Here is a 21412-nt window from a genome sequence, read left to right on the forward strand (position 1 = left end):
TGTGTGAAGTCATTGAAGCTGAGGTTGATATGTGATGGAACTCAAATTCAAATATGATACATCTCTGTGTATAGGTTTGATATTTCTAGGTATTACTGTATACAACTGATGTAGAAACATGATGCTGTTCTTGCTGCCTTGCCCTCTGCTTTTTACTTTTTACCTTTATGGAACCCAATTTCCTGAGCTTTTTATTAATGGAATATGTTTTATCTAAAGTAAACAGACCGGTATTTGACAGGCAGTTAACTGGAGTTAAATCCTAAAGTAGGCATGCCTACAACACAGAGACGCGTCAATGCCTTTCTCTGTTGTGATCAGTCATATTTTTCTCACTGCTGAGACAGGCATCCTGAAATCACACTGAACTGTATGAGCTTAATGTATTGTAAGTAATGTATACATATGTATCAGTTATATTTATGAGATTAGAAAATGTTCCTGGATTTGAGTTTTTCCATGGTGCCTTACGGTTTTGAGAGCAGTTGTTTCCCTCTTCCCCTCTGTCTGGTCTGGTTTTCCCCTTGCTCTTTGGTGATTTCTGGGGGGGAAAGTTGGCGTGAGAATTTAAGTGGACAAATAGCAGTTTTGAAACCAAGATTGGCAGAAGAGGATTCAGTAGGAGTTAAAATATGCTTAACTCACTGTTCCAGAAGTACCATCACTGGAAATCAAAGCTATTTAAATAGAAAGTTTCCTATAATATTATCCTTTTCTATGTTATTAGATTTGCTTCATTTCTCAGCTGTACTATTCACAAAGTTTTACTTTAAATCACAGTAGATTCAAAATGCTCTGCTTCTAAATCAGTCTCATAAGTAAAGTTGTTAACAACTGAACTGTAAGAAAAATTCTAGATTAAATAAACATCTTATGTGGGAATTTGGACTCTTCTTTTTTCTAGCGAAAATGCTTGCAGGCTTAATATTTTTTGCAGCCATAGTTTGATACTTATCAAATGCAAACTAGAAGGTTAAATGGTTTTAGAATGACTTTTGGGGTTTTTTCTTTTTTTTTTTTTAACTTAGCTACACACCACAAACAAAAGGATGCAAGAGTAACATGCATACCAATAATGTTTTGGCATTGTATTTTGTTGTTTAATCTGGTGTTTTAAGTGGAGCTTTAGTGGTATGAAGCTGCATTTCTTTTGTCATTGAGTATTAAGAATCAGAAACAGTTCTTGATAACAAGAGAGAGGTAGAATCCCAAACCTGAAATTACAATACGGAGTCTTGAACAGCTTTTTGCAGTAGTACCACCTGAATCCTCTTTGACAACGTTTTGGGGAAAACAGACTTTTCCTCTTTACAAGTGGAAATTGAGCATACTCATTGTATGTTTGGTGAGAACCCAATGGTACTTTCTTCCCCTGATATTTTTTCTGTGTTGTCTTATTAAAGCCTAGTCTTGCTATTCCTGGGCATGTTAGAGGTGGCTGACGTAGGCTAATCCGTAAGCAGCTGCGTGAGCGGCTGGGTTAAGAGCCTTAGCCTATGGCAATAGAGAGGGTAGGAGCCATCTCACAGTGCTGGGGGCAGCCTGGAGGGGTTTTCTGCAAAGTCTCCAGCGGAACCGGGGCTTTCTCAAACCCGTGGGTTTGAGTAGCTGAGAGAAACCTCCTTCTCCTTCAGGATTTTGGCGGATTTTAAAGAAAGCCCTATTAAATACCAGTCTGTAACACTGAACGTTAATGTTAGCCATTTATTTGATTGTTACAGCATGTGTTAAAGAGCTGCTGCTGCCCATTTGCAGCCTAATGTGTTTATTAGACGGTCTTCCCAGTGGCATCTTGAAGTGTCTTTCAGCTAAAAAATTCATGAGCATTATTGGCTTTCAGGCTGCAAATGGAATATGTCTTCTTCATACTGTCTAATACACCACTCTAAAGCCATTACACAGGAGTAAGGGAAAAGATATTGTTGAGGAAGGAGCCTTTGGCTTAAACATTTGTTTATAGTCTGTTACGGCTTTTTGTAGACTGAGCAAAAATGTGAGTAGTGGGTGTTGGAGCCAGTTTTCTGTTCTTTTTTACACAGGCTCAATAGCACTTGCTACCAAATTACGTTCCTTTTCTTAGTTCTGGTTTGTGGAGTTCAAGAATAAAGTAGACGTTAGTAAATATTATCCTAAATCTTGTTTTAATGTTCCCTGCAATAGGCTGTCTTTCAAATGAAATTGTATCTTCTACATAACAAGTGTTATTTTCAGATAGAGAAGGTGCAGGTCAGATTTTAGTACAAGTCCTTTAAAGGTGACTAGCGTTTTTCAGCTTGCTGCTACCACCTTCCTCATCGAATCTCGGTTTTCTGGTTTCGCTTTGTACTGCATGACTGGTGCAGGGTGGCAAAGATTTTGGGTGGTTTCATCTGTAGTGAAAGTGGTAGTGCTGCTTCAGGAAAAAAGCATACCCTTGAATAAGTTAATTTGTGTTTTTTAATATGAAGTTACCATCACCAACCAAGGAATTGGGCATCTTGCTTATTTTGGCAGATATTCCTTTGGGGTATATCTGAATTCCAGGTGTTCGGTGATGAAGGATGGCTATAGTAGTTGGTTGTAGAACATGTGACTTATGTACACCAGGGATGCAGGAGGATGGTTTAGCGTATCTTTAACTTTCTTTTCTGTCAAACTTTTTAGCAGTGGACGTCTTGCTTTAATTTAAGTTTACCAGACAATACAGTCTTTTTTTTTTCTGCTCCTTTTTTTTCCCCCTTGATTTTCACCTCTTATTTTTTTACTCATTTCCAAACCCTTATCCATGTCTCTCTGAATTTGTCGAAATACCCGTGCAAGAGAAAGCTTGCACGCGAGGAAGCTGAGCTTTTCCAAGCGCATTGCGGTGCGTGGGGCGAGTGGGCTCAATTAGCTGATTGGGATTCTGACGGGTGCTACAGCGAAAAGCGCTGGGAGTCAAAGCAACCCTTCCTCCTGAACCGCTGTGGCTCACCAGTAAAAGGTTGGCCTTAGGCTCCAGCGGCTCCAGTCTCTGATCTAACATCTTATCCTGCCTCTGACAGCGATTTCCTTTTGAAGCCTGGGAAAGTGGGTAGCAAGTAAGTACCTTCTTCAGAAGGGCTGAAGATTGCAGTATGTATCAATATTAAATATTTTCCGACTCAGAAATGGAACCAGTGAAAAAAGAGTTCATAAGCAGGAAAAAATGTGAAGAATCAGAAGTTGCATGTGACTTCCAGCTTTCCTCTGGCTTCTACCAGAATTAATGCTACACGGAGTACATCAGTAATTTTGAAACTGAGACTGAAAGCTTCTAGTCATGAGAACTTCACAGGAAAAAAGTATGAATTGTAATGGATGTATGCTTGAGTTTATAATTAACCACAGGAATATGAGCTGTTTATATTTTTAAATTGGGCTGTTAGAGAAAATTTTTGCCAAACTTTTCACCAACGTAGTATTTTTGGTCAGTAAACAGTATTTTTACTGTTTGTTACTCAGTAAAACAGTGGCTTTAATAAATCACTTCTATATTTATCAGTTGTATCTGCGCTAAATGCATGTTTTTGTGTGCTGGAAGGATGGTAGTATAGTACTGCTACCTGCTTGTCAGCTATATGGTACTTTACCTTTTGTTTGCTACTTTTCAGATTGAAATAGCAGCTTTGAAGGTGTAATCCTCATTTATTCTTTAACTGCATTTGTTAGGCTTATAATAAATCTGACAGTTTAACAGGCCTTGTTTGGAAGATGGCCTGCCCTGATAAGAGATAAAATGCACATTATCTTCTTCTACATTGACTCTGGATGATTAACTGGATTCACTGATGCTGAGGATCAGTGCTGGAAGGTTTACTTTGCATGCCATGTTCCTTCATGGCATTTGAGGAGTGGAGGAGATGTTACAAATTCACGCAACTGATTTATGCTAGATTTTTTTCTGTCTCCTCCTTCCCGGGACCTCTGTTTTTCTTTTTTTCTCCCATGTGTTTTATTTTTGGGTTTACATTGTTTTATTTTTTTCCCTTTGAAAAATGAATGTCTTGTAAAAATATGTTTACTATTGCTTTATAATTAGGTTAAGTCTCTCTGTGTACTCTAAGTTAGAGTGGTTGCTGGTAGAGGATGTGAAGGAGGATGTGCTGTCACGATGAGAGCAGAAACTATTGTTTTATCACTGATAACAAGAAAAAAATGAAGCCTCTTTCAGGCTCTGTCGTTGCAGTTTCCCAACATCTGCTATAAACTGGTTAGGTCTCAATGACTGTAATTACTAACATACACTGTCCAAGAGTTTATTCATTTAATTTTTCGGTGTTTGCGATTTACATTTAACAATTGGAAAAATTAGTGATTTTCTCTACAAGTATTTTGGATGCTTAGGCCTGTGGTAGCGAAACAGCGCACAGGAAAATACAGTTATGGTGTTAAATGGAAATACAATGAAAATATTTACTTACCTGAAATGTCCTGTTGGTACAGGTTATGTGTTGGAGCCTAAAATTAGCTCTTTTGGTATTTTTAGTAGTAATAATTCCGGTTCTCTAATTATCTTCTTCCTTGTATGAAAATGCTGCGGTGAGTGTATTTGTCTTTCCATTGCTCTGTTGCTCCTTGTTGATGCCCAGTGGAATTGAAGCTTAAGGGGCCTCTGAGTCAGCATTAGAAGTTCAGCTCTTAGTTATTGTTCTAAGTTTTTTTGGAGGACAGATGGAAAAAACCTTAATATATATTGAGAAGAAAAATCTGCTACCACCACTGAAGGCAAAATACTAATCCCACAGTGGGATATTATGTTTGTATTTTGGAGCGCAGTACAGCTCCCAAACAACTTACACAATAAAAAAGGGAGTGCCTGGTCTTGCATGACAGTTCATTCTGCAAGACACGCATTCAAATTCAGCTTTGTAAGACATTTTCTTTCAAATAAAAATTGGTTTAGTTCAGCATCTGACATACCATGATGCTATTTTTTTCATTAACAAACCTGTCTCCATCTCTCTCTCCTCAATGCAGTGATTACTGCTGGTTTTGTTTTCACTAATTCCCAATTTGGTTAATCCTTTTCCTATTCTATACCACGTTAAATAAGCCTTTCCCACTTTTTCTTGATTTTTGTTTCCAAAGACATATGGTAAAGCTGGTATTACATTTCCATTTCTTCTAAAGCACTAAATGAACTGAACTGTTCAATGTCTTTATCTTTCTTCTTTCTGGAAATTCCTGCAGAGATGTATAAAAAGATCAGAAGAGCAGGATGAATGCTGCTTTCTAATCTAAGGCAGTTCCCTATAGGGGAGTTTTACTGGGGTAAAACTTTGAGCCTCTGATTTGTCATTCTACTTGCAGTGGCTTAAGTTTTGAATTGTCATGTTTCCTGGAAAAATTCAGACTTCAAGTTTGGGAGTTTTATTTTCTGGTCTGAGAAGCTATCTATGTGGTTCAAGAACCTAAGAATATTTAGAGCAACTTTAAAAGTTCCTAAATTATCTTGCTAAAAAATATTTAACTTATTTAATGTTACGAATTTTTTATAAAACTATTAGTAATAACAAATAACCAAGAACTTTTGAGATGGATAAATTAATGTGTATGGATGGAGTTAGAGCAGAACCTAAAAAGCATTTGTATGCAGTTTTGCTGCTCCTGACCCACAGATGTTTGTTTGTATGTCTAAAATTCATCTGTCAAGTCAATCTAAATTCATGAGGTTTTCCCCTTCTCACTTAAAGTTTCCTGGTTGCCTGTTCTTTGGTATTACATGTGCCCAGAAGTACTTTCTTCTGAAAAATGTGGTTTTAGTTCCTTGCTTATGCCGCATTAGATTTGTAGAGGTTCCTAGACCCTCCGGAGATCTTCATGTAGTAGTATGCATAGGTCTTGAATGTGAATTAGCTCATGGAAAAAAATCAAAATAGCTGCTTTTTTAAAAAAAGACATGAGGAAACTGGGAGGGTGCTCACCTCTTTGGCTCTGGCTTGACTTGTTAGAGTCGTTGCTGAGAAATGGGAAATACGGGTTTGGTACCCTTCTCAGCCTGAAGGATTCAAACCTCAATCCCTTGTGTCTTAAGACAGTGTTCGAACTACTGACTCATGAGTTTAGTGGTATGGGCTACACACCTAAAGATTCTTACTGCACTGCAAGAGTTAATTAACCTTACCCTCTTTGCTTCATAAACGTCCAGTTTGGGCAAGCGTATAGCCTACCACCTAGGAGGCTGTCCTGCGTGATGAAAAATGCAGGCTTGAAATCCCTCTGGGAAGATGGAACTGAATCTACATTGCACAGTTTCTGGCTGTTTTAGTTGGTACGTAGTATTATGGAAGAGCAGGGCAGCAGATTATCTATTCTCACCTTCTGAAAGGTGATTCGTCCTCATTTCTCCTAACTCGGGAGACGATTTCAGTTTCTGAATCCCAAGAGAATAGCAGAAGTTTACCTGTCCCAGTCAGCCCCTAAATCCCTGGGGAAGTAGGGTTTGGGGGCACATCCTTTTGATTTTAGTACTGTGTACTAGATACTGCTGAGTCACTTTCACTTCGACCTGTGAGATTTTTTAGATTGCCTTGGTATCCTTTGTCTAGCTCTCCATTTTCCAAGGGACCTAACTCTAGATTTTGATTCTGCTCTGGAGCACAGGCATCAACACAGGAGCTGCAGAGTCTATACAGATCTTTGAGGTATAGAACATGATTTTTAATGAAGACATAGGGGAGAGCAGAAACCAGACATGGTAGTAGGTGGTAGATTTCCAGAAAAACTTTATGATGAGTAAAAAGAAATGGGTAACTCATTCTCAGAACCAACTGATAATGCTGCTGAGAAAAAGACATAATGGCCTGCAAGTGCAAACAAAATAAAATGAAAACACAAAATTAAAAAAATATTTGTTTAGAACCATTTACTACATTTAATAAGGAGAGAAAAAGGTGCTAGTTTCATAATAATGTGTGGTGGGTTGACCCAGGCTGGAGGCCAGGTGCCCACCAAAGCCGCTCAGTCACTGCCCTCCCCAGCTGGACAGGGGGGAGAAAATACCAGGAGAGGCTCCTGGGTCGAGATAAGGACAGCGAGAGATCCCTCACCAATTACTGTCACAGGCAAACAGACTCAACTTAGGCAAAAAAATTAATCCAATTGATTACTGAACAAAAAAGAGCAATGAGAAATAAAACCAAACCTTAAAACCTCTTCCCCCCACCCCTCCCATCTTCCCGGGCTCAACCTCACTCCCAGTTTCTCTCCCTCCTCCCCGCAGCAGCGCAGGGGGACAGGGAATGGCGACTGTGGTCAGTTCATCACACGTTGTCTCTGCCGCTCCTTCCTCCTCAGGGGGAGGACTCCTCACGTTCTTCCCCTGCTACAGCGTGGGCTTTCTCCCATAGAAGACAGTCCTCCGCCAACTTCTCCAACAAACTGCCCCAGCGTGGGTCCCTTCCATGGGGTGCAGACCTTCAGGAGCAGACTGCTCCAGCGTGCGTCCCCCACGGGGTCACAAGTCCTGCCAGCAAACCTGCCCTGGCGTGGGCTTCTCTCTCCCCGGGGCCACAGGTCCTGCCAGGAGCCTGCTCCAGCATGGGCTTCCCACGGGGTCACAGCCTCCTTCAGGTGCCTCTACCTGCTCCAGCGTGGGGTCCTCCACAAGATGCAGGTGGAATCTCTGGTCCCCATCAACCTACATGTGCTGCAGGGGGACAGCCTGCTTCACCATGGCCTTCACCACGGGCTGCAGGGGGATCTGCTTCAGCGCCTGGAGCACCTCCTGCCCCTCCTTCTTCACTGACCTTGGTGTCTGCAAATTTCCTCACATCATCTCACTTCTTTCTCTGGCTGCAAAAACTGCTGCTCCTTTTTTTTCCCTTCTTAACTAGGTTATCCCAGAGGCACTACCACTATCGCTGATGGGCTTGGCCTTGGCCAACAGCGGGTCCATCTTGGAGCCGTCTGGCATTGGCTTTATCACACATGGGGGAAGCTTCTAGCAGCTTCTCACATATGCCAGCCCTGTAGCCTCCCCGCTACAAAGACCTTGCCACGTAAACCCAAAACATAATGATACCACTTTTGTTCCCTTAAATACAGAAGGATGAACCTTAGAAGTTTATGGTAGGAGGTTAGTTTTACTGTGTCCTCTGAAGGCTGATACCATAGACCTAGTGGAATTCCTACAGAATCAGAATCAGTGTGAATGCAAGAAGAATTGAGCTGTGCATTGGTGGAGCTACTGGTGAAACTTTGGTTCCTGCAAAAGTAAACTTCCCTTTGAACCAAGCCTGGCAGAGTAGGTAGGAAAACTGTCGATAACTGTTCCTGTTTGTTTTCTTGGGGAGGAATGGGGAGTGGAGGGGGGTGTCCCCCCTAAATGCTTACCTCTGACTTTAATTCTTACTACTCTTGGGGGAGAAGATGACTGTTGAATGTTTGATGTTTTCAGGAATTGTTGTGCTTGCTTTTCTCAAGAAAAATAGTTAACCGATGTACATTTCTCAGGTATTACTTGGGAAGCATAAGAAACAAAGGGATTCCCCAGTCTAATTTTTATTCTGAACTTATAGGTCACCATCTGAGGCTGGCTCGGAGATCAGATGATCTTGGGAATGTACAGCTTTCATCATGCTGATGATTTTTTCTCACCCCGGTCAGTGAAAAATTTAGTCATTGGAACAGAGCCCCAAGGACAGTTCCAGCTCTCCACTGACAGACACGTGGAGCTGCTGTCTCCTCATAACTTCTCTTTAATTATCATCACAGTTTTCTTATTAGTATCTTGCTCTTTCCTTGAAACTCTGCTTGGGATACTTGTGAAATTGCATATTTTCAAGAAAGTGCTTAGCTCTTAACCAATTAGACAAATGTATATTTCTACTTAGGATGTGAATGACTACTGGGGCTAGAAATCAGTGAAGATATGTAGATGTTAGGGAACAGCCAGTGTCACAGTCCACGCTGGAATCTGTGGTAGATGTTTCACACTGGAGTAAGGTCATCTTTGGCGTGGCACTGTGAATGCCCAGACTGGGGGTCACTGGGAGTTCCCCAGCAAGTACAGAATGATGGAATTTGTGATGGTACATCTTCCCTTTGAGAGCTCTGCTCTGCTCTTCTGCAGAACCAGGGCCTTCTTGCTCTTCTTGAAGTGAGTTGTTCTCACAATGTTGGCAGTATATATGTACATGTATGCATGTATAGACATAATTGATAAAAAAGATAACCCAGGTATTTTTCAAATAGGATCTGATACCATGCGTGGCAAAGACCAGGTGGGAGCTATTTCAGGCATCGTCTAGTGTTTTTTATTAAACTTGACCAGTATGTCAAAAAAAGGAAATTATTCCACTTTCTCCTCAAACTGATTAAAAAGAAAATATTTTCTGTACTCAGAAATTTTTTCTGTATTCAGAAAAATGTTAGATGTCTGAATCGGAGATGGCTCCGAGTCTTTGTTTGCTCGTTCAAGTTTTGGTAAGTAGCCTTTCTCAGCATCCCTGCGGAGCTGCTTCCATCTCAGTCTCCAGGCTCTTTCTGCCCACGTCTTCATTCAGCCACTTCATTGGCAAAACTAAGATTTCCAGTGTGAACATCCTATTACCAACACAAGCTCTGGCTGCTAGATTTTACACAGTGTCAAAAGTAAAACGCGAAGGGAAGCACAGTTTTAACCCACAGCAGTTTCCTCGTGGAGTTCAGTGCGTGGCTGACCATGCCAGCGGCGGGAAGGGAACTAGTGGGGCAGAAATGAGGGGCTGGAGGAGCTGGTGGATCCCCTTGTTTTAATACCAGACCAAGATTTCTATTTTATGCCAGTGTGAAGTGATCGTGGAATTACGGGCTCCAACTATTATTTTATCGTGGTATGAATCACCTCCTGGAGACGCTCACCTCCTTCATAGTCCTCATGTTTATTTTTCTGCTGATCCCAAACAGTACAGGAGCTCTCTGAAACATCTAGCAATGTCTCTCTGCCATCATCCTTACAAAACTGGCAGCAATGAGGCAGATGGTGAGCTAGGACTGCCCTGTATTGCACGAGCTTTTTGATCGTTTGCATCATCTCCCTACGTCTTTTGTAATAGTGTTTTCTGCCTCTAGAATATTCGTGTTTATTGAGGGGTATGTAATCCGGGGCAGGCAAGTTTCATGTGCTCCTACGGACCATAGGACAGCAGACGGCCAGGAGCGGGGCAGGATTTCTACGGGCTGTTTGTTGCACAAATTATAATAAGCTTGTGTTGTTTTAACACATGGTAGCTTGACAAGTTATTTTCCTTATGAGGTAGATTATATGTACAAAATATTTATCAGTTCCTCAGTGATCTCTAGTGTTCCTTTTCTGTGATATTTTACATGTACTTCTGCAAGCATTGTCTTCTGATTTTTAAGTAAAGCTGCACGTGCTACCTTTTCATGCAACTGGGATGCATATTTCATTTTATGTATTTCAATTGTGTTGTGTTTTTCTTGTTGTATAGCACTATGACTTTCCCTTTGTCTTTCCTCATTCAACCTTGCAAAATTGCCATAAAAATTCAGCAACCCAGGCACAAATCATACTTATCTGTTCTTACATAACTGGTGACAATCAAAGAGATGATAACACTTTGCTTGCCCACCGCAAATTTTCTTCTGAAGGAGTTTTGTATAGTGTTTTGTGTGGACATAAATACAATCTTTTTATTTGTGCCTTTCAAATAAACTCCATTTCAAATGATAGATTTGCCAAGTAAAAACTCAGTTGAGCATGGACCAAGAAACTTAGAAATATCAACAAAGAACTCAGGGCTTTTCCACCATAACCCTTTCTTGCACTTTCTTCCTTTTAGTTGCTGATATGTGTTCAAGATGAGTGGGATGGGAGAAAATACCTCTGACCCATCCAGGGCAGAGTCAAGAAAGCGCAAGGATCCTGATCAGCTTGGACCCAGGTTAGACCATTTATGCCTGAAGACGTTGAAAGTGAAAGACTTAAAAAACACTGTTACATGTGCACATATTTTTCAGTTGGAAAATGACAAAACTTACCATTCTCACAACAAGAAGTCAGTACCAAACTACTCTGATTCAGTAATTCTGTGTTGTTGTGGGTTTAGGATAAGGGGTGAGGGTATTGTCTTTTACTATTATTTGTTTGTTTGTTTTGAATCCAGTGTAGTACCAAAATACAGAATTTTGGTGACAATATAGGAGCTATATAAAAATCTTTTTTTGGCTAATGACTGCAGGGAGTCCTAGTCACTCATCTGGCAATCTAAGATTTTTTACCACCTCTCTTGTATGTCATAATCAGGGACTTAAAAATATTTTTTGGTTTTAAAGCATTTGTGTTACCAACACAAATAAATTTTGAAGCATAACCACTCATTCAGGATTTTTTTCTTATGACTGTCTGTTGTAATTTCACAAGGAGGCAGGGAATATGGATTGTTTGGTTTAACGTTTTCAGCCGTTTTATTTTCTCATACGCTGTCACTATATGATACTCCTTGAATTCTCAGCACCACATGGAGGGATACTTGTAAATGTTTAAATCCCACCTCCCCAGTTGAATTTCAAATCCCAAATCTCTTTTGAAAAATGAAAAAAAAAAAACTGATGGGTAAAAATAAGTAACATCTTTTTTAATACGCCTTTCCTTGTTTCAGGGGAAACGTTTCTGCTTAAGAAACTTGTTATTTTTTTTGTAGTGAGAGAGAGCAGTTCTCTCTGTTTTTGTTAAATTCCTCTCAAACCATTTGCAACTCTGGTTTCTCTTCACATTGCAAAGATTCTATGAAATAGTCTTTGAGCTGGCCAGAAGGCAAGCAAACTGACATTAAATACGATATTTTTATAAACTCCTCTTTCAGCCCTAAAAGAAGCACTGAGAAACGCAATCGTGAGCAAGAGAATAAATACATAGAAGAACTTGCAGAGCTGATTTTTGCAAATTTTAATGATATTGACAACTTTAACTTTAAACCTGACAAATGTGCAATCTTGAAAGAAACTGTGAAGCAAATTCGTCAGATAAAAGAACAAGGTAAGAAGACTTATTAATTGACTTTTAATATTTTCTGTGTTGATTATTACTTTATTTTTGGCAAACCCAATAGTCTCTTCAGCTTTTCTGTAGCAAATTCCCAGGTTTTTCATTAATCTGTAATGAAAAATGCTGTGATGTCATGTGAACGAAGTGTGTTAAGTATTATATTCAGTATTTTAAAAATAAACTTCACAGAAAATTCAGAAATTGCTGAGAGAGAAAATCGGTCAGTCCACTGTGTGCATCTGACGGAGTTGAAATCAGTTGTGCTTTTACAAAAGTTAAATGAGCAGATGGCTTTGGGGGAAAAATGCAAAGACTACTTAAATACTCTGACATGGATGATGAATCCATGTAAAATAGGATTAATCCAGGAGAGTGGGGTATGAAAGTATTCTGCATCCCCCCTTTTGCTTTCTTTTGTTGATATGAATAGATATTGTGGACTAAATTATCTGCGTCCCTTAAATGATGACATCATATCCTCAACTACAATAGATTTGAAACTATTCTAATCTCTAGATAGGGTCCTGTTATAAACGTAAACCAGAGAACGTGACAGTTTTCTTCCTGTTCTTTGTCTAGAAGATTAGTTTTGTATTTCTTCTCTTTTGATATATTTCCTATTTAAAGAAAAAAAAATCTTTTTAGAAACTCTTAAATTTTTGGAGTGGGTTTTGTGGCACAGGTCTGTCTGTGCAGGCGTGAATAGCACTGCAGGTGTTTGGGGCAGATTCAGATTCTTAAAGTAGGTGCATATTGTTTTTCTTCTAATTTAGAAGATTGCAATGTCTTTATAAAACTGTTTAGAGTGATTCCTTTGGTTTTCAAACACTGTAATTAACATCTTTCACTTCTTCAGTATTCCGTTATTTCTGTGGGAAAATAATGCTTACTTTTCCGTACTGTATGTGTGAAGTTGTAGAAGTGGAGATTACACTTTGCATAATTTAGATACAGATTTCTCTCTAGAAGAAGTAGGTAAGTAGAGCTGTAGTTTCGGATATCAGCCTATTCCAAGCTAAATGGAAAGTGGGAAATGTCAAATTATGTGTCAGCTGCCTCTGAAGTGGCTCTAATTGATTAATCTTCGTGGATGTTCCTATTTCTCAGCCTGTTCTATTCTTATTGCTACTAGGTTGCCATAATTTTTTTAATGGATGTTCTGGTGAGGTTGCCATGCCCCATATTAGAAGTATACCTCTTAACCTGGCATGGTGTCCATCATCATTTTGCACCTAGCTGGCTTTTGAGATTTAATTTTTTTTCCTTCTTTTCTTTTCTTCTTCCCTTCAGTTTTGTATTTTGGTTATGCTGTCACCAAGAGACACATTATCCTTATCCTTGCCTGACAAGGGATAAGGATGAAAAAATAGTGTTTTCCTGGAAGTGGGCACACAGAGAAAAAATTATTTAAGTCATCTTGGGCCAGAATTGTTCCAGAGCTGAATGTACACTTCATTTTCTAAGCTCATAAAGTTTTATTGCAAAAACAACCGAAAGTACAATTCTAAAGACAAACTAAAATGCTGTGAATACTTTTTATTTCAACATGTAGAAGTAGTTTGCAACCCTTAAGCAATAAAGATACTAAATTACTCTTTATTATGTTGATTTGTTGCAGAAGGTTTTTCAGCTGAGAACAATTAGACTGTCTGATAACTGTGCGGGTCTTTACATAAAACTCATAGCTGGTCCAGACTAGACTTTAAGCCTCTCTAAGGGACATCGCAAAACACTGATAGCTTCAAGGTGGTCATTAATAGCATCTCAGGATGCAGAAACAAAGATTAGAATAATTGAAATTATTCCTTTAATTAAAAAGTTTGATACCAATTTCTACATCGAAGCTACATCTCTGTTGTTATAGCAAATTTAAAAGGCTTTTTTCCTTTTAAGAAAAAAGTCAAATGACAGCATATTCTGAAACGCAACATTGTTTTGAACAGACATTTCATTAACAAATATCACTGACATATAGTAAACTTTCAAACTTCAGGAACAGTACAGTACACCTATACTTCTGTTGACCACAAAAAAGCTGACCTAAGCAAGGCAAACAGATTGAAATCCTCATGAGGCTATTACTATTGCTGTCTCCTATTTTTTAGGTAGTTTATCACCTCACATTGGGAATCCTGCACTTATATATATATTCATTGTTTGAATGCATTAACTTTTAGGTTGTTCCAAATCTTTTTGATTGCTTTTCCACTGCCAAGACATATTGAAAGACCTTTGCAGTGGTGGAACACTTGCATTATCTTAACTATGTATTTCTAAAATAAAGTCATGAAAATAATACTATACTTGCATAAAGTGCCATGAGACTCAGGTTAAAAATCATATTTTCTTACAGTTAAAATATTTTGTTGATTTTTAGTGTTACACTAAATACCTGTAGGAGAAAACTAAATGAATGTCCTGAAACAGGCAAATTAAGATGGCTCAGGTTTTGCACAGTGGGTCTGCTCTGCGTGTTTTTGAAGACAGATTAAAGTAGTTGAAACTTATTTTACAGTTTTATTACTTAGAAGTTTTAGTCAAGAGGTTGGATTTTTGAAATAAACACTAAAAATTCTTCACAAATTTTCTTCTTCATCTATAAACAGAATTGCACATTAAGGTCGAATCACTTACAAAAGCGCAGTCAGTTATAAATACTTTGCAAAGCCACTGAAAGCAACAAGTTTTATAGCTGCTACTGAGATTCGACAAGGAGACTTTATCCTAGGTTCTAGGAATGGAAACAAGGAAGGAAGAAATATAGATTGATATTCATTTCCCATGTCGAGCTTTCTGGGCTGGTAGTGGAAAAAAGTAATAGATTTTTTACACTGGTAATACTATATAATTTAGTATAATGTTATCCTGATCTCTTTTGTATGCAAATATATATTTGAAATACTATATCTGTTATCTTTAAATCATTTCCCACAGTATGTACTTCAAAGATTCTTTAGTTGTGGTATGTTAGAGATTTGGTTTATTACAATTTGAAAGCAAGTTATAAATATATGCGTGTAACTGAATTCATTAGAAGAATGAAAGATATTTGGAAGATGTAACCATTGCGTGTAGTTTTAATGTGGGTTTTGAAATGTTTTTAGTACTTGGGAAAATGAAGACAAGTTTCTTTACAAAAGCTTAATTTTCTACTCAGGACTTTTACCATATTATCTTACAGTGATTGGACAGAGATTTGTGGCTGTCCAGAGGAGATGAAAAATTGTGATTTTAGCATGAAGATGAAACAGAAGTTGTATTCAAGTAAATCTTAAGTGGATACTTCTGCTGGGGAATTGAGACTTGTGTTTCAAGCACTTGGGGAAAAAAATAATTCAGTTTTTTACTTATAGCATAAAAGTGATATGAAATGGCAGGTTTGTGGTAGTGTTACATGATAGTTAAAGTGTAAGCTCTCCTGTTATTTGCAGTCTATGTTGAATAATAGTCATATATGTTGCAGATGTGTTCATAATGTACACAGATGCATACAAGCACAGAAAGTTGTGATTTGCATGTGCTTAATTAAAAAAGCTTGTTTTAGGCAAGTGTAAAGACCACTGGGGATAAACGTTCCTTTATATGCCAGACAACCAAGAAGCTATAAAGCCATTTGATTGTACTTAAGAAATATATTTAGTAAAATACTGTCTTGATTCATTTTAGGATCCTACCTTATTTTTAAGAAACAACTTCAGCACCTAAGACAGATTCATTTCAGTTGTATAAATACTGCTGAAAATGTTTTCTCATATCTGAAGACAATAAAATTCTGATGGCAAATGAAAGGAGTCTGGATTCTTTTGTTCCGTAGTTTACCATCAGTTGAACTGTTTCACAATCTCATTTGATTTCATACCTGCAGTAGTCCTTTTCCTTGAATCTTGTCATCCCCTTGACTCCTCTCACTATGTTAGCGTTTTTTTTTCTCATTGTTTTTGATTGGTCTGGCCCCCTTTAGCTGATTTTTTTTTCCCTTCTAGGTATTAAGCAGGATATTAAAATTAAACCTTTGGCCTTAGTTTAAAGCTCTTTTTATCCATCATGCTAACCTCAGTCTCAGCAAGTAAATAGCTCACATTTTAAAGCAGAGACTATTTGTTACATTTCACTGCTTGAAGATCTCCTGGTTCCGGCTTTGAAACCACCTTCTCTTCATTATCTAGTTGTGCTTTTACCCTCTTCTCTGGCTATCAGCAATGCAGTAGGTACAGTGAATACTGAAGATCACCTTAAGCTTCTTCAGCAGTTTCTCTAGCTAAGCACTCTCCTCTGACCCCTTCAGTAGAATGTGTCCTGACATCAAGTACAAGATGTGTTGGGTTTTTTTCTCAAGTCCCCTGAGTGCCTTTTATTAAACTCCAGGTCTGTATCTCTTATTTTTCTCCTTCTACTCTCCATACCTTTCTGTTTTGTGGAGGTTTTTTTTTAGGATGGCATCCACCTGTCTTAGTTAGATTCACATACGGTGGGATATAACCTAGTGTGCCAAAGTGTCCCCAGATGCAATTTTATGTCTCAGTTCCATTCTCCTGCAGAGTCCAGCTTTTATGTGTCATCAGTTTCTGAAGAGGTTTTGTGTTCTGTAGGTCAGCTTTTCAGTAGTACAGGGAACGGATACCAGGGTGGTGATTTTCAGTTTAGCTGTTAATACACACTTCTGAGTTGTCAGATCTTGTTTACAGAATAGCCATACAAGACAGACCTTGGACAGAATGAATCACTGTGTGAAAACTAAACAACATTGAGAGAAGGAGAAGTGCTTGGTGAAGAAAGACATGCAAGAACTATGGAACCTGTATGAATTAAAAAAGAAGGCTTGTTGTTAATTATATATCTTCTTTTTCTGGTTTCACATTTGATAGCAAAACCAGTTTTTGCTTCCCCATAGCAGTACTACTTTGTAATCACAGGGTCACTCCAGTAGATGGTTTATTGTTGCCTCCAGCGCCAGTATGCAAGTAAAATTGCTTTCTAAAGGAGAACAGCATGGTCTTAAAGCTGTAATGAGGTGTTGCTTTGGCTGCTGCTACTTTGAATTTATCAGATCTGAATTTAGATTCATATTTCACAAGGTATTTAAGCAACTGCCTAACTTTAAGCAGATGAGCAATCCCTGTTAAGTCAGTGGAACTACTTAAAGGTTTAAAGTTATGTGCATAAATATCTTACAAAATCAGGATACTAAGAGAAGAGAGCATATGCAGACTTGTTTTTTGTTCATTGTTTTTTGCTTTGCAAATATTTCAGTTGGTCAATTTTACCGTGATTATATTTTTTTATGTAAATCATATTTGAGTTGGCAGGAGATTTAAAATTGATGCCAATTTTTGACTCTTTTTTTTTTGAAGGAGTTCTCTATGGCTATTATTATTTGTATGTGCTGTGCTTTCAGCCTGATAGGATTTTAAGACTGAATTCAGTGTCAGAAGAATTTATGCTGTGAAGCTGAGCAATTTATGCAGAACATTTACCAAAAAATCTATTACTGAATTTGCGTTGCTGTCTCCTCTACCTACAGCTGAGAGTGATGCACTGAAAATGGCTTTGATCTTCCTCTGAACATTGTAAAGCTTTTTGGCTAAATATCCAGTTATGTTGACTTTACTACTTTCATGCCTCCAGAGAACTGCTGATTAACTGAAGAATTTAAACTGGTTTTAGGTAATGCAGACCATCAGTTTCTTTTCTGGCTCTGATGAAAAGTAGTTACTAGCCAGCAGACCCATCAAGTAGGAAATTTCCTGGGGTTTGCTTATTGTACTGAAGTTGCGTATCATGCAGACTACTTGGGTTAGACCTTATCTACACATAAGTTATATCTTTTTAGCTGTACTAATAGTTTTCTCTGGAAGCAGTGTTACAATTTAATTAATTGTGACTTACGAGAAGAGTAGCAGAAGACCCCTTGATGACATGTAGGTGTGTCCACACTGGGCTTAAAGTCTTGAGAGAGTTGGGGTTGTTCAGCCTGGAGAGGAGGCAGCTCTGGGGAGACCTTATTGAAGCCTTTCAATATATAAAGGGGGCTTATAAGAAAGACAGAAAGATACTTTTTGCTGAGGCCTGTAGTGACAGGACAAGTGGCAATGGTTTTAAGCTGAAAGAGGGTAGATTTAGATTGGACATAAGGAAGAAATTTTTTACAGTAAGGGTGGTGAGACACTGGAACAGGTTGCCTTGAGAAGCTGTGGATGCCCCATCCCTGGAAGTGTTCAAGGCCAGGTTGGATAGGGCTTTTAGCAACTTGATTTAGTGGATGATGTCCCTGCCCGTGGCAGGGGAAGGTGGACTATATGATCTTTAAAGCTCCCTTCCAACCCAAACCATTCTGCTTTAGCCGGAGGTTTGGACTAGATGATCTCCAGAGGTCCCTTCCAACCCCTACCGTTCTGCGATTCTGTGATTCTGTAAGCATCATAAAGGCATTTAGCATTTTATATTTGGGAAAAAAATAAAATACAGGCTGACATCCAGCCCTCCACAATATGAACTGAGCTCCTGAGTCTAGTGTTTCTCACCAGCTACTCTGTCTTCAGAGGTGTTCAATCAATAAGAAATACAGACTTTAGGTGATAAAGAAGAAATACTGAGTTTAGGTGCTAAAGAAGAATTGGGGGCCGCTGATTTGAGTCTTAATGTTAGTGTTTGTAGTCTCTTATTGCTGGAGGGTATGCAGTGTAAAAGGTGCTGACTGTAGAACACCAGGGCTTGCTGTGTGCTTTAAATTAGTAAATGCAACATACTAATCTCAGCAGCATGTAAAGCAAGTAAATGAAGAAGGAGACTTCACGTTACCTTGACAGTCTCTGTGGAGCTTAATTTATGGAATAGCAAATTAATTTACTGAGAGTAGTGATGATACTTCAGTCAGAATAAGATCATCTATTATAAGGAACCTAGCTTTTGTCACTCAGCTTTTATCTTTTCTTTCTAAAGACTGCAGCCTGAAAAGTGATAATATAATATTTACTCACAATAGGGTGCAATGCCTTTCATACCATGTTTGAATCCTGAAAACCTGTGGATTCACAGCACATTAAAGAGGTATTGATCAAAGGCTCCTCTGTGTTCAAACTAGAACCAAGATAATTGCATCTGTTCCAAGTCATGCATTTTGTTATTTCTATAAAAGATTCTACGTATGGACAACTGCACAGTTAGTTAGAAATAGGGGTCCTTGAATGCGAAATGACTGAGGATATGAAAAACAATTACTGCTTCAGCTTTCAGTTTCTTTTATGAAAATCCACAGTGTGCAACTGGGGAAGAACATAGACTGGAGTTTGAGGGATGACGTGGCAAGTGATCAGTTACTTGCTCTGTCATGTACACTGTTGAGCTCCTAGTGAATGTCCTCAGACAGATGGTTAGAGAGCCAAGACATATATGCCTTGTTTCCTTTCATCTTTAAAGTGTGTTGACACATCTATATGTACTTTACTAGACAATGAGTGCTCTTCTGTATGTACTTACATACACACATACTCTCCCTCTGAAAGCCAACCACTCTTCTTTAGCTCACACAAGATCAGAGCAAATGTCAGAAGATGAAGACAGAAAAGTACATAAATTTAAGTTCTGCTAAAGTAGAAAACTTTCAAAGTAGATACTCCATAACTGGAGATGCTCCAGATACTGCAGTGTTGTCTGAAGCAGTATCCACATGCCCCTTTGGAGGAAGCAGCAGGGTGGTGCCTCTGGTGACTGAGGTTGTATTCATCTTGAATCAGGAAGGAATGTCCCTGCAAACCTTGCTTTGCTTGCTGAGGCAAAGCAAAATGGAGCTACGCCATGTGCATGCCGCAGAGGACTCTAACAGGCAAAGGCAGGATACGGCCTAACAACTGGAATCTGTGGCCAAAGCCAACTCATATGTAAGATGCAGATTCTTAGTGGAAAGTTAATTGAAATTTGAAGCAACTTAATGAAGAAATTGGTAGGTTCTATCAGGCCTCCTGAACAGATTTGAATGTCCTTCAAAATATATATTGTATTTCAGTGGAGTTTCTTGGCATGATGCAGGAGTCACTTGGTGAAATATTTTGGGATGGGTTACAGAGATCCAGCTAGACTGTTAGAGTGCTCCCTCGTCATCTTAAGATGTGTGAGCATGAAAAGCACTAGACTTTTACTGGTACTTTTTCTTCTGAGGCACAGTTTCCTAGAAAGACTTGGAACAACCTGCAGTTCCCATGATCCTTCTGAGGGAGATGCCTTCCAGACACAGGTTATTCTATGTCAAATTAAGTCTGGGCCTATGTTCAACATTCAAGAGGAAGTGTGCTCAAATATAACAATTGATTCATTTGGAAATGAAAAAAAAAAGAAGAGGAAGACGTGTCAAGGTTGTAAATTCTAAATATAGATCGGAAAACTCAGAAGGACCCTCATTTAGATTTTTCTTGGTTTGTTTGTTTTGGTGTTGGGTGGAGAAATATCAAAGTATTTTGTGCCAATAACATAAAATTCTTCCTGTCTTCCTTCTTTTCTAGAAAACCTTTTACCTCCTTAGCTTAGAGGAAATATTTGAACATTTGAGTTTATTTTTCTATCTTTAGTTATTTCTTAATATCCCTCTTGACTTTTCTGAACATGATACTCCCTATCGCTAGCTCTCAAAAGTGGTATTTTGTGTAGAATGGATTTTCTTTGTATTTCAGCCTTTGCTGTTTTCTTTTCTCTCCTTTTTAATAATTGTCCTGCGTTTTGTTTTCCACTTCTTCGCCAGTTACACTCTCCCTTGCATTCAGTGCAGCTTTAGCTGTAGTTTTGGGACCAGCATCTCGGTACTTGTGATAGTTTTATTCCATTCCCTGTTATCTCTCTGATACTGTTTTTTCTCTTACGCTGCAGTAAGAAATCATCAAATTGTTTTAGGGACTGCGACAAAACTTACTAATAAATCATTGAGTGTTACACTGGTCAATATCAAGGATTATTGTGATTACCATTAAACTTGGAAGTTGAGTCACCATCTGTCTAACTGCTAGAGATGCTGATTTTAACTGGACATAATACTACAGCTTGTCAGGCCATTGTACTTAATGTTCAAAATATAATTACATGTTTGCAGTTGGCAATCTAAAATGTAAAGATGCCCAGTAAGCTTTTTTTTGTTGTTGCATTGCTGTGTCAGTGATACAGGCAGAGAAGCCAGTCCATGAAACCTTCATTAAATATAACTGAGGGAGGATATTGACTTTCCGAGGGTCGTTGTGTAAGAATACTCTTCCTTTCCCTGAGCTCTGTGATGGTTGTGGGCATTGTTTGTTCTTTCTGTGAAGCTCAGACAAGGAGCATATATCCTTTATCTCGACAGCTTAAACCCTTTCCAAAGGTGGGAGTTTGGTTTCTTTTGTTGTTGTTTGGTTGTTTGGTTTTTTTAATAAGGACTTTGGCCTGGATCTACTGATGACTTAG

General features: G+C 38.6%; 1 protein-coding gene across 6 annotated transcripts in view; it reads left to right on the forward strand.

The window, feature by feature from the left end:
* NCOA2 (nuclear receptor coactivator 2) overlaps positions 1 to 21412 on the forward strand; it is a 193084-nt gene that overhangs the window by 105372 nt on the left and 66300 nt on the right. For all 6 annotated transcript variants that reach the window (XM_054818103.1, XM_054818101.1, XM_054818098.1 and 3 more), the window contains 2 exons: positions 10785 to 10886; positions 11808 to 11980. In XM_054818103.1, the coding sequence (XP_054674078.1) occupies positions 10804 to 10886; positions 11808 to 11980 (256 nt within the window). In that variant the 5' untranslated portion in view covers positions 10785 to 10803. The remainder of the gene's footprint in view (positions 1 to 10784; positions 10887 to 11807; positions 11981 to 21412) is intronic.

This window comes from Grus americana, chromosome 2, assembly GCF_028858705.1.
Source record: "Grus americana isolate bGruAme1 chromosome 2, bGruAme1.mat, whole genome shotgun sequence".
In the NCBI taxonomy this organism is placed as follows: Eukaryota; Metazoa; Chordata; class Aves; order Gruiformes; family Gruidae; genus Grus; species Grus americana.